This window comes from Acomys russatus, chromosome 28 (assembly GCF_903995435.1).
Source record: "Acomys russatus chromosome 28, mAcoRus1.1, whole genome shotgun sequence".
In the NCBI taxonomy this organism is placed as follows: domain Eukaryota; kingdom Metazoa; phylum Chordata; class Mammalia; order Rodentia; family Muridae; genus Acomys; species Acomys russatus.
Window position 1 is genome coordinate 28,833,264 of NC_067164.1, and position 14,001 is coordinate 28,847,264.

Consider the following 14,001-nt stretch of genomic DNA (forward strand, 5'->3'; position numbering starts at 1 on the left):
TTTATAAGACCTTTTGCAAAAGGCCTTCATCAGTCATGAATCCATTCTGCATCATCTATATTATTTACCTCATAATCACTGTGCATATTTAAAGACTTAGTCCCTGATCATAGTTAAAGGCCAAGATCAAGTTTACGACCTCCTTTCACCTGCCTACACCAACTGCCATGGGGATAAGCTCACAATAGGTGGTCAGCAATAGCTTCCTTTTCTGGGTTCATTAATTTGGCATGATGGTTCTAATAAATGCTCAGTAGTTTTCAGAGTACTCAGTGCTCTGAAACGGCTGTGGGATTCTGAAGTCCGCTCACCCTAGTCTGGTTTCATTACAAGCATGGACAATACCTTGTTCAGAGGACAACAGAGTAGCTATAATTGTAGATTAGCTAGAACCAGCAATAACTACATCTTGCTACAAGGTGTCCGATGTGCAACAATGAAAAACAAGGATGATGAAGAAAAAAGCAAAAAACAAAAACAAAAAAAACCCACTAATGTCTCTAGGAAGTAAGACAAGTAGATCCCTATTGTTAGAGACTGTGTGTGGTAGCATAAAGAGACCATTAATGTGCAGTGGATGGCAGGGCCATTTCAGACGACAATAAGGAATAGGCAGGGTACAAAACAGTTAATGAGACAACGTGCATCAGAAGCCACTTCAACCAGTAAGGTCAGCGGTAGTTCCTCGGCAGAGAGTGCACCAGAGCTAAGGCCTAAATGAGAAGGAGGAGCTAGCCATACAAACAGTGGAGGGAGCCAAGTGAGTGCAGAAGCCATGGTGAAAGAAGGAAGGTGGCTGACATGTCCTAAGAGACATAAGGCCATTGTGGCTGAAAGATTTAAAAAAAAAAAAAAAAAAAGATAGTGAATAAGAGAGAGAGAGAGAGAGAAAAGAAGAAGAAGAGAAGAAGAAGAAGAAGAAGAAGAAGAAGAAGAAGAAGAAGAAGAAGAAGAAGAAGAAGAAGAAGAAGAAGAAGAAGAAACTGTCTGATTTGCCTCACAACAGAAGCGATGGACACAGGAGTGTGGTGATCAAACACAGACATTGGAACGTTCACCCTAGATATGTTATGGATACAGGAAGGCAGATGATGTCAAGCAGAGGGCCAAGCGTGGTGGTAGAGCGGTGGTCTAGGAGGAAACGTGTGGCTGACACTTGAGGGAGCATGTAGACACAGGAAGCTCAAGCCTGCTACTCCTGTGGAAAGACAGGACCACTTCCAGATTGTAGCGGCTTGGAAATGGTTACTTTTACAGATTTTTTACAAATCTAAAACCCAAGTGTCAAGGGAGTGAAATTTGTTGACACAGATCACATCTATTTCCTTTAGGGACATTTTGTTGTGGGCGAGTAGATGGAACAGTGGGGAAGATCGAATCCGTTACTCATAGCTCATTTGCTTGAATTCTGTGGATCAGCACCATGCTGATCGCCGTATGTGCATAATTTCCACAGCAGGAAGAGATGCTTTCATGATCCATTGACTGTGAGGAAATGGAGGCTGCCAAGCTGGCAAGGTCAAAGAGAAGGGGAAAGACCGTGCAGCCCAGGTCAGCCTCACACCAGGGCTTTTGCTGTGACTCTCTCCAGAGAGGATGAGAAGGGGCAGGATGCTCTCCCATGCCTTTCCCTAATGAGCAATGATTTGCATGCATTCGAAGCTTTCAACGCTTTTATATGAATAACTACTACAACTCATTCAGATTTTTAAGCATAAAATCATGAAAGCAAATCAAAGTTCACATTTGTTTTCAACTCTTCTGAGATCATTCAGTACAAAGGTCCCTATAGAGTAACAAGGGAATAATACTGCTCATTTTCCAAATGCTGGACAGAAACCTAATTTTTCCTTGTTGTGAAGGCAACATCTTTCATTCGGGTTAAATTTCAGAGTGTGAATAGTCTTTTCTTTTCTTTTTCTTTTTCTTTTTTTTCAGCGTGTGAATATTCTTACTTGCAACATTTTCATAATAAAGTTTAAAATTGAAAATTAAAAATAAAAATAGGGTCTCATACAGCCCAGGCTGACCTCGTATTCGCCATGTAGCCTGTGGTGACTTTAAACTTTTGATTCTTCTGCCCTCACCTCTTGAGTGCTGGGAGTGTAGGTGTGTACCACCAAGCCTGTTTTAGGCACACCGAGTATCAACCCCAGGGTTCCTGTAAACTAAGGCAACACTCTACCCAGCCCCCACCCAAAAAAGTCAATTTTAATAACAGCAAATTTTCAATGGGAGTATAATATTCTTCTTCTTCTTCTTCTTCTTCTTCTTCTTCTTCTTCTTCCTCTTCTTCTTCTTCCTCTTCTTCTTCTTTACAAAAGCAAAAGGAACACCAAAACTTGAATTTAAACTCATTACAATTTTATGTCATGTTAACGAAATATAATAACATACAGTATTCTTAAACCAAATGTTTCTCATACAAATAAACTTTTTGTAATTCATAAAATGTATTGAGACTTTTCTCCTTATTAGTCAGGGAAGAGAAAAGATTCTGATGGGGCAGGTGATTACTACGGTTTATTGAGGGAAATCAGGTGCACGTGATGGAGGACAGCGTAATTAAAGCAGCAGGGCAGTAAATTGTGCAGTGTGAGCCTTACAGCACGCACATCCCGAGCCAGCATGATTTACCTTCCCCTCTCTCTTTTTTCTCTAAAGAAGGGTTCCTAGCTGACCAAGATTTGCAAAGCTTTAATTACTGATCGTGGGCCATAGATCTTTCTGGGGATGATTTTTAAGTTAAAAAAAAAAATGTTTTTTAATGTTTGCAGTGAAGCGCAGGGGGAGATTAGAAATTGATTCAATAGTCATCTTAAACGGGGAAAGGATGGGCTGGGGGAAGACATGCAGTATTCTGGGGAAGATGAAAAGTCTCCGTGGCTGCTGTTAATCATCTCCTTTGCTGACCGCTTAGAAAAGAGCCAAGCCAAGTAGATTTTTTTTCCCCTTTGCAAACAGCTTTCATTTTTGTTAACGAGTTTTCTTTTTCTTTTTTTTAATTTGTGCAATTCAGTTACTTTTTCCTCTTTTTTTTTTTTTTTTTTTTTTTTTTTTTTTTTTTTTTTTTTTTGGTTCTTTGTTTTCCTTATTCCTCATCATCACTTCATATGGCCAGTGAAAATTCAAAGGAGCGACAGACAACTACCCTGGGACTCCTGGGCCAACAACCCGTGCAGCCTTCACACCAACCATCACCATAACACGCACCACCCAGACCATTGCAGAGTGCCAGCCCTGACCTTCCCGAAAGCGCTTCCTCCAAACAGCCCTCGTAATGTTCCACGCTTTCTCCTCTTCGTCTTTCATTGGATTATTTTCTTCTCATGCCTTCTTCCCCTAACTCACTACATCTCTGGCTCCATGGGTATTGCCTGCTTTCCGTTGTCGCCGTTGCTTTCTTTGTACTAACACCCACTGTTTGTGGTCGTCTGTCTTCTTTCCTTATGGGAAGCATTTTTCAGTGTAAAACGATGAAAGGGGTGGGGACGTTGCTTATTGATAGATGGCTTGCCGCGCATGCGTGAGGCCCGGAGTACGCTCCCCAGCACCACAGAAACAACAAAGGAAGAAAATGTGTAAATATTCGAAAGGCTTTCTATGCAGCTCGCGGGGACAACTCAGAACATTGGGGTACGGCGGTCTCAGATCTCTGTGTATGTGCATCGCACTAGACACCCATGTCAGAAAATACTCAAAAAAAAAAAAAAAAAAAAAAAAAAGACATTGTGTACCTGGTGTCTTAAGTTTTTAATGGAGAAATTTTTGTTTTAATCTTTGTTTGTTTTGGTGTGAAGCGGAATTCATAGTCTGCGTGTATCCACGTGCTATGGGGGAGATCCCGATCCTCAAAGCTTACAAAGTTGTGTGACTCTGAGACTCTCTAAAGCACTGGCTCCAGGGCCTGCTCTCTGCCCGGGTATGGGATGCTAACCAACTGTGACTGTGTGTCATCTGTCTCTTTGGGTTGAGGCTGGTTGGCAAGGGTGGCAGGCTCAGCCGCCGGCTGGGACTGTTCCATGCCAAGTCTTCCTTCTCTTGCAGCCGCTATGGTGTCTTCGTCCTCTCCTACCTCGATGAGTGCATACAGCCTGAGTTCCCTGAACATGGGGACTTTACCTCGGAGCCTCTACTCCACTAGCCCACGAGGAACCATGATGAGGAGGAGACTGAAAAAGAAAGACTTCAAGAGTTCATGTAAGTGAAAATGCTAACCAGGGCGATCCACTTGGTGTCCAGAAAATTCAAGAGAAGAGTGCCCTGAGAGGTAAGGTAATTTAGAGAGTTGCTGTGTAGCCAGAAGCTCTGGGCGAAGGGCCATGATGGAAACCCACAGTCTGTATGGTAACACACTGACTATCACTTCCAACTGATTTAGCTCATAACTTCCTTTTCCTATACCTTTGCCTACAGTAACTTTTTTTTTCTTTCTCTTTGAATGTCTTTTGAGATGTGTTTCTCCCCTGAATGACTTCAGACATAAACATCTGTTCCTCACATCTTATCACTCTGCCCTTCTTTGATGAGTATGAGTCTTGTACATTTGTCTAACATAATAAATGACATATTCTATTTCTTGACCTTTTTTCAAACAGTAAATGTGAACACTCCTTTTCACATTCTCATTCCCCAAAATGACCTTTACTTTTCTCATTGTGCCACCCCACTGAGAATCCCTTCCGTTGCATGAATTTCGTGTTTTTAATATAATATTTTTATTTGTCCTTTTAAAAGTTCATACTTGCCTACAATGTACTTCAGTCATATAAACCTCCTCCACCTCCTTTTCGGATGACTTTGGGATTCTTCCATGTCCCTCTCCCAACTTCATGCAATGCTGCCCATATGTGCATGAGTCATCCAAAGGAGCATGGTTAGCCTGCAGGGCCTGCACCCTAAGGAAGACTGACATCACTTCTGTAACAGGCATCAATTGTCAATAGCTCCTCAGCCGGGAGTGGAGTCTCCTGGGCCCCTCCCACAGCCTCAGTGGGCTGTGGACTGGCTTGTTCTTGTGTAGGTCTAATTCGAGAAGCCACAACTGCTATGACTTCTTTGTGCAATGACCTGTCATGCTGGGCAAATACTGTCTCTGAGCAAGTGTCCACTACCTCTCGCTCCTAGAATCAATCATCTTCTTCTTCCTTGATGTTTCCTGAGTGTGTGTGTGTGTGTGTGTGTGTGTGTGTGTGTGTGTGTGTGTGTGTATTGGGAGTGATATAGATGTACAGACACCCCCTGTACTTTAACCACTTGCGAGTTTCTGCACTAACTGCCGTGTGCCGCACAACAATGCTTTTCTGATGACGGTTGAGAGCCACAGTGCAATATAGGCATAGAGCGATGCGTATTTAGAAGGCATTAAGGACTACAGAATTAAGATAGTTACTAGGATACTGAGGTTCACAAAAGCATCCTAACGTCTACAGACTTCAGTTCTCATTCTTGAAAATATTTTCTGGGCTAGATTGTCAAACAGATACAGACAAAATAAGGCTACAAAGGGTGTTTTCCTGTTGTTTTTTGAGATAGCATGATTTATATATATATATAGGAAGAAAGAATGTCTGGGCGCCCCTATAGGGAAGGAACACCCGTTACCCCTCACTATTTCTTTTCTGTTAAAGAAGCTGGGCATCTTTCATCTTATTCACATTTAAGGTGAGAAAATTCCCTTATTTCTAGACAGATCTAATCATAGTGCATTTCATGCCTATATCTTTTTGTCGGCTGTGATCATGACTCCTATGAAGAAACGTGCGAGTGATGAGGTCTATTCCTAAGTCCAGCACAGGAATGAAGAGGAGGCACGTCAGTAAAGTTAATCCCAGGGATCCTAAGGCCGGTGCTGACAAGCGATGGGGTGGTTGCTGGATCTTTGGGCCCTTTGATTTGTGTACACAAAGTTCTTGTCCCTAGAAGGTCTCTCATGAGTCCGTCGGCACCACTAATACCAGGCACAGCAGCTGCCACCTACTATAGGAAGAAACTTCTTCAGGTGCTGGGAACCCATAGCCTTCCTTACAAAGAAAACCACAATAAATGTAAAGATTGGCAGGGATGTAGGATGAGTCAGTGTCTAAGGATGTTCTCTGCTCTGCAAGAGGACCCGTGTTCCATTCACAATACTCAAGTCAGATGTCTCAAAGACATCTGTAACTCCAGTTTCAGAGGGATCTTATTCCATCATCTGACCTCTATGGGCACCTGATAGAAAGGTAAACAGACAGACACACAGACACACACACACACACACACACAGCCACCCTCATACCCTTCCCCATTTTCTTCAGAAAAGGGGAGCCCCTTCCTATGGGTACCAACCTACCTTGGCACATCAAGTTGCAGAAGGACTGAGCATACTTTTTACCAATGAGGCCTGGCAAGGCAGCCAGATGGACTTTCAGTGGAGGGGAGAGACAGCAATGTACCCATAAAAATTTTGACCCAAAATTCGCCCTGCCTACGAGAATTGTAGGGATAAAGACAGAATAGATATTGAGGGAATGGCCAACCAATTACTGGCCCAACTTGAAATTAACAATAATTCAAAATTAAGAAAATTAAAGAATGAACTTAGAGGTTTTTTTAAAGCTAGATTTCCATTTGTTTATTAACTAAGGCTAGAGTAAACTCATCTTGGCAGAGACCAGTTGAAGATACACAGAAAAGTGAATGTAAACGTGACTCTACATACTACCAGATACATACATACTAAAGGCCTGTTACCCCAACATAATCTAACAGGACACAGACCAAGTGTCTTAACCTTCCCATGACTTTGCTAAAGTGGGGATAATTATAATGCTGACCAATTGGCACTGGATAACCAGTTGGAGAGAGAGAGCCTTATCTGGAGTGAAGGCCTTATTTATTCCGTCTGTAAGATCTGGCATCTTAGAGTGACCACCATCTTAAAGGGAGCAGGGTCATGATCTAACAATTATACTTAACCATAATACACAAGCCTTAAGTTTTTTTATACAATGCCTTTAGGGCTTGAAGTGGTATATGTACATAGGTTTTTTGTTTTTTTTTTTTAAATATTGTCTCTTCATGTGCAATGCCCATCATGGACATAAAGAGGCTATATTCCCTCAGCAGGACGGTGCCATTACAATCCATTCATTATTGTTTGTGCTTCTGCTCTGAAGGCTAGCCATTTGTAGACAAGGCTTGTTGTGTTGTTAAGGTCACTAGTGAGTAAGTGCTAATACATCTATCTGTCCGTCTCACGTTGATATTTGTGCACCTTCAATTTTGTAGTAGGAAACAAAGCTGAGGCTTGACTTTCCTCTCACCAACTCATAAATTCTCAAATCAGCACAGCATCATCCCACTGTAGCAGAAAGATAAACAGAAACCTGGGTTGAGAAGTTTCCAGGTCGCGTTTGCTCCAGATGGGAGCCACTAGGGCTCCGATGACAACGTGTGTAGCAGGATGTTTATAAAAGTGTCTCGGGAAATCAGACAATTTATATCTAACACAACAATAGAGCACAAATGGTATGAACCTCTATTCCCATTTAAAGTACATGAAAAATGATAGTATTTCAATTTGGAGGGGGAAGTAATAATTTCTTTTATTTTATTGCTTACTATGGCCATTGTAGATGTAAAGGCCTCAAGTAACTGAAAATAAAAACTTTATTAGCATCCTCACTATATACCCTGTTTTCTTCCCCTGATTTATTTATATCTTCATTCTGGGCCACCATTTGTTGTCTATTTTCTAATAGTTATGTTTCTATAGCAACCAGACCATTCATGGATGGTGAGTTACTGTGAAAGCCACAAAGATAATAAAAAGTCTCTTTGCTGTATTGTTGATGAGACCATAGTTTACAAAGCAGAACCCAAAAAAAAATCTTATATTTATTTCCAGGATAAAGTAAGGGCATTGCTAGAAAAGAACAAAATATTCTCACATAAATATTAAAACCCTCATGTGCAAAGAGAAAAATATAGAGTCTATAACAGTGTGTTATGGGCAGTGAGAAGATTCAGTGTTCATTTCCCAGCTAGGGTGATGAGTTCCATGGCTCCAGGCACTAAGTGGAGTCACAGAACCCAGGAATAGCTCCAAGCTATGTCACAGAGGAAACAAAGTCCTACTTCTAGAATCTTATAGGTCCCTCCCCACTGCCATGGCTGCCCCTTTTTCAGCCACCAAAAGTCAAGGCTGCTTTGAGACCCCATAACCTACTGGTCCAGTGGCATGGCTACACAGTGCAGCTAGCTTGGCCCTTCCTGCCCCCGTGGACAGAGCCAGAGGGTGACCCACCTGTTCCCAGGTGATCTCTATTATAGCAAACAGCAGAAACCAGAACACATTTCCAGAATGTCCTTTGCTGCTTTGGCCACCATCACTTGCTACTAGAGAGGGTGACACGGAAAAGAGAGGAAAGAAAGGAAATGAAGAAACCTAACAATTGTCACCATCCTTTCTGCTGGCCCCTAAGAAAAGGACAGAGGATAAGTGCAGCTCATGGTAAGCTCACATGAGTGACTGAGTCTGAAAGGAGACAGCTTAGAGGCTGTCCAACTCCCTGTCAGCTCTCTGTGGAGGAGGAGTTGTTCACCCCCCACCGCACCTCCATTCCAAATTGGGTCATGTGATTCACAGTATATGGAGGCCACAGTGGGCCACCCTCAGCCCTAGAGCTTCAACAAGGTGGAGGTCTCCAATAGAGTAGGAAACAGCAAAAACACATTATCCTAACAAACCCTCAGGCTTTTTTCTCTCTAAACCTTTTAAACGGTTTTCCTATCTGGATAATAAAGTTCACGGCCTCTATAATTAACACATTAAAAATAAACATTCAAAGGCTAAGAGTTTAAAGACCATAGACTACCTTTGGCTTCTCCCACCTCCTCCCCCAGCTGCACCCCCATAGTTGGAAAGACTGAAATAGTCAGGCATTTGTTCCCTGCAAACCTGAAGGGCTCTGAACAGATGCAGCTGTGTGAATGGAAACAGCTGAGTAAAGGGCATGTTGAACACACAGTAGAAAATTTGCCACACAGATCTCAAACTACAGAGAGCACCTTTTAAAAAAAAATGTATTAAATTCATTCAGATTACATCCTGATTTGTTATCCCATCACTTGTATCTTCCCATTCCCACCCTCCCTCCCTATTCCCCTCCCCTAGACCTCTGACAGAAGGGGACCTCATCCCCTACCAGCTGACCACAGCCTATCAGGTCTCATCCATATAGTCTATTTCCCCTCCCTCTGTGTGCCCTCAGGGCCTCCCCACTAAGGGGAAGTGATCAAATTGGGGCACCAGAATTTATGTCAGAGGCAGTCCCCTTCCCTCCCCTCCCCCACACACAACTGTGGAGTATGAGCTGTCCATTAGCTAGATCTGAACAGGGGAGGTCTAGGTTTACTGCATGCATTGTCCATGGTTGGTGCAACAGTTTGGGCAGGGCCCCCCCTAGGTCCAGACCTGCCAGCCTTGATGGTCTCCTTGTGGGGCTCCTGAATCCTCTGAGTCCTTCCATCCCCCTGTTCTCGTAGAGTGGGATCAGGACAGATGCTGAGAAAACCTTTCTTTCGCTAGATAGCCACACTGACAAAGCAGGCTAACCTCCGCTAAGTCACACTAGTGGCTTTTTTGTCTTCTTTTGGCTTTTGACCTTTACATGTATAATTCATCCTTTTCAAATGTAGTGCTTTCTAAGAATTTAATGAGTAACTTCACTGCCAATTGAGATTTTTCTTTTGGAAAGACAGACCTCAGTGTTACAAAGGACTTTGATAATTAATTGGAAAATCCCAAATTATTTAATCTAATCATGCATTTGAGCTATAAACTGTAACTTCCTATAGATACAAAATTACTATACCAATGCATAAGGTATCTTCAAAGCTAAATTAAATAGCCTTGTTAACCCAGAGCACCTCAGCATCTCTCTCGAGGGAGCCTCTAGAATAATTCTTTGCATGTATTACCAGACATTGAAAAGAATTGCCCACCTATCCTCTCTGAGTGAAACAGACACAGCACATCCTCCTTTGAGGAATCATCACTTAGTCTCATGTAGCCCAACTATTACTCTTCAGCTTGGCGTACCTTCTTCATCATCATCATTGTTGTTGTTTGTTTCTTTTTCACAACGGGGCTTCTCTGTATAGCCCTGGCTGTCCCGAAACTCCCTCTGTAGACCAGGCTGGACTTGAACTCACAGAGATCCACCTGCATCTGCCTTCCTATGCTTGGATTAAAGGTGTGGGCCATCACTTTTGTTTTTTTAGATTTATTTATTTAGTTATTTCATGTAGATGAGTGCTCTGTCTACATTACACCTGCATTCCAGAAGAGAGCATCAGATCACAATATAGATGGTTGTGAGCCACCATGTGGTTGCTGGGAATTGAACTCAGGGCCTCTGGAAGAGCAGACAGTGCTCTTAACAGTTGAGCCATCTCTCCAGCCCTCCTTGCTCTTTCTTAATGGTGATGAGAAACAGCTAACCCAACCACAGCGGGGTTTTTTTTTTTTTTTAAAGATGTGATTGTTTATTATTTTATGCACATGTGTGAATGTGACTGAGTACCTGCAGAGGAGGTTGTCAAGTTCCCTAGAACTGGACTTAGAGGTGGTTGGTTCTAAACTGTCCTTTGTGGGTGCTGGGAAGTGAACCCAGGCCCTTCAACCACTGAACCATCCTGCCAGCCTTCAAACGTACTTTTTGACTCTTGTTCAGTAGTCCAGATGTCTGCATCAAATTGAGGCCTCAAGTGGAGGAAAGTGCTTTTGTGAACCTGCCAAAAGGTTCAGAGAGAGAAGCACTGCTATTGAACCAGATAAAGGTGAGCTGAGGTAACCTTCCACGGAGGAGGTGATGCCCCGGCACTTGTTCTCCTGTGGGAGACAACTGGAAGGAATACTGCCCTCTAGATCCTGAATGCAACTCCAGCATCCAGGCCAGACTGCTGCTCAGACCACAGCACCTGCCACGGCCCTGATGGTCCTGCAGATGCTGGTCTGGGCCCCTTACAGAGTACAGCCCTTAAACCTCTGGCCAACAGATCTTCAGGTGCCTAGATTTCTACCCCGTAGAGGTGGATTTATGTGACAGAGGAACAGATGGCTGGCTATGCATGTTGACCCCTCCACCTTCTTCCCCACTTTCTGATGGGAAGATAGGGAACCCAGCTGTAGGATCCCACCTCAAACTCTGGCCTCTTCCTCCAAAACCTTAAAAAGGGGACCTAGCTCTCAGAGTCCTTGCCATGCTGTTGTCTATCTGTCCGTCCATGGTGTTAATAAAATAACTTTCCTTATAAACCACCTACCCCCAACAGTCTCTGTGTCCCCTAGAACCTAGTTTCAGAGACCTTTCACTTACTATTAGGAAATGGAACTTTCTAGTAGTTTTGTCATTAATAGCAAAAAGTATGGTCTAAAATTAACATGTTAGTCCCAAGTCATGTCTTGGCAGTTTAAGCCATTCACCACCCAGGGAAAGAGTAGATTTGAGAACTACTCCCTTTGTACACACAGGGAAGTCTGTGTTACTATGTTACCTAGAGTCCAGCTGGTAAAGAACACTGATGGGCCTGTTGAGGAAAGGGTTTGGTGTTTCAGTGTTTTATCTCTCTTAATCAAATGCTCTAATGCACTGTCCATTATGCTGTCAGTCCCAGTGGCCTCCACGGGAGAAAAGTTTGGGTGAATTATGATTGCTGATCATTTATCTGATTCAGCAGCATCTAAATGAAGTATAATCTCCAAAAGGAAAATAAATGATATTGGAAAATAATTCATTAGGAAAGGAGTCATTTGACAATATAATTAAGAAATTACTGAGAATTGAAGAACCCAGATATATGTGTATTTGAGTGGCTGACATAAAAGCCCAAATCAGGGTGTTGGAAGTGAAAGTGGAAAAAGCTTTGCAACTCCCAAAAACTGGGCAACTGATTGATTTGAGACAATGGGGAGTGAATCAAAGGCTACATTTAGACTTCAAGACCAGAAGACTAGAAACATGATCATTTTTTTTCCACAGACATAACAGAGGCAATGAGAAAGTCGAGATTACTTACTTAATTTGTAGAATAATTTGAAGCCTTCTGAGATGTGTCTGTAGTTCTCTGTGGTGAAAAGAAAAATCATCACTGAAACTAGAAAGGTGAGAGACGATGCTGCGGAGGTTGTACGGGAAGGTGAGGGCAAGGTGGAGAGAAGCGAGCACAGAGCCAAGGTTGAGGATCTGTCTCGTGTACAAGAAGCTGGAAGAGATACAGCCTGGGCTGATACAGTAAGGTACTAATATCAAACGTTCATCAACACCTAAAGAGCAATCGACAATGTTCCCGAAGCCAGGCTCCAAACAGCGGTTAGAGTGAACTAGGTCACTGGTGGTGGTGGTGGTGGTAGGCTTTTGTTGTTAGTAGTAGTGGGTTTTTTATTTATATTTTTTGTATGTTTTTTGGTTTGGGGGGGGGTTTGTTTTGTTTGGTTTTGTAATCAGAAAGTCCTCAGTGAGAGCAGCTTTAGCAAGCAGTAAAAGAAGATAAATTTAAAACAGAGTCGGAATCCACACAATTCTACAGAGCAAGGTCAGAAAAGCTAGGAGAGTGGGCGCGGGAAAGCTTAAGAAAGCAGCAAGGGAGGCATTCTCAGCGGCACAGAATCCCTGAAAGCTGGGGAAAAAATCAAAAAACACCAAGAAGGGTTGTGACAGCTCTTGCCTGTGATTCTAACACTTGGGCGGTGGGAGCTCCTAGGAAGGTCAGGACTTCGAGATAATCTTCAGCTACATAGACTGCAAGTTTGACTACGGGAGACTGTGACTCGAGAGTGAAAATTAAACAGTATAAGAAAGAATGAACCTTGAAATGGGAAATGTGGGACAGAAGGAAAGAAAGAGAACAGTTGATAGCACAGGGACTCAAGGTTGGGACAGGCCTTGTCTACACAACATTCACTAAATGGCTGAACCGTGTTATTCTCATAGGAAATGACATTTAACCCTTGTAAGGATGGAAACATTTGAAATAGATCCTTAAGGAATTAAATTGGAGGTGGGAGGCACAATCCAAAAAAGGGCTCTAGGCCACAGTAGAATATAGTAGGACTTTAGAGCTGATTTTTTTTTTTTTTTCTGGTGGGTTTCGACAGTTGAGTAGTAGATGGAGAGCTGACTAGGCATTACCAAAGAGTACCAAGTTTGGAGCTCAGCGGATCATGTGGTGTTTAAGGGTCTCTGGCAGTTGCAGACGCTCCATTAAAGTGGTCCCCAGGCTCCAAGGACAGAGTGAAGAGACATGATAGAAGTTAAAGACAGTGGGTAGGTGGTGGCTTAGCAACTGCAGGCCCTAGGCTTTCGAGTGAGGCTGAGGGGGGCTCTGGGGTCTCCCATCCATATTTAGCTAGTGTCCTGCTTAGATTTAAAATACATAGGCCTGTCTGCGGAAACATCTATTAAAGAGAAAAATATCTATTCTGTGTAATACTGTTTGAAACAGTCAGCCTAGAGACAAGCAACAGGAAATAGTACTACAAATTTCATAGAGACAACACATAGAGAGCAGGGGCTGGGAAAGTCACTTACACAGGATGTGGTCTTAAAGGAGGATTTAAGTATTAACATCTTAGGGATCTTTTCACGGAAGCTGGGGAAGTACACCCATGAGCTGTGCTGGCAGAGTGCTGGAAAGGGATGGGTTTGGCTAGTCATGGGCACTGAGACAGCTGAAGTGCCACAAAGCCAATGTGTTAGAAGGTTGTCACCACGGTAAGGACAGGGAAAGCTAAAGGTTAAAATCAGGATTATAGAAGCACGAAGACATAAAGCCAACGAGGAAACAGGGAGATTAGAAAAAGAAGAAAGCTAAGCTTAAAGACTAGGCAGCAGAAATAAGTGTAGAATGTGGAATTTTAAATAGCAGTCGGAGGCGGGAATGTGTTGTGAATGAGCAAAGAGTATCAAAACCTCTCTTTGTCCTATGTAGGAAAGTGAAAGATACTGGGTTTCAGTT

The 14,001-nt window shown here is 42.8% G+C and overlaps 1 protein-coding gene across 1 annotated transcript in view; it reads left to right on the forward strand.

The window, feature by feature from the left end:
- Nucleotides 1-14,001, forward strand: part of Grip1 (glutamate receptor interacting protein 1) — a 361,954-nt gene that overhangs the window by 274,592 nt on the left and 73,361 nt on the right. The window contains exons 8-9 of the mRNA XM_051170528.1: nucleotides 3,122-3,277; nucleotides 4,048-4,200. Coding sequence (XP_051026485.1) covers nucleotides 3,122-3,277; nucleotides 4,048-4,200 — 309 coding nt within the window. The remainder of the gene's footprint in view (nucleotides 1-3,121; nucleotides 3,278-4,047; nucleotides 4,201-14,001) is intronic.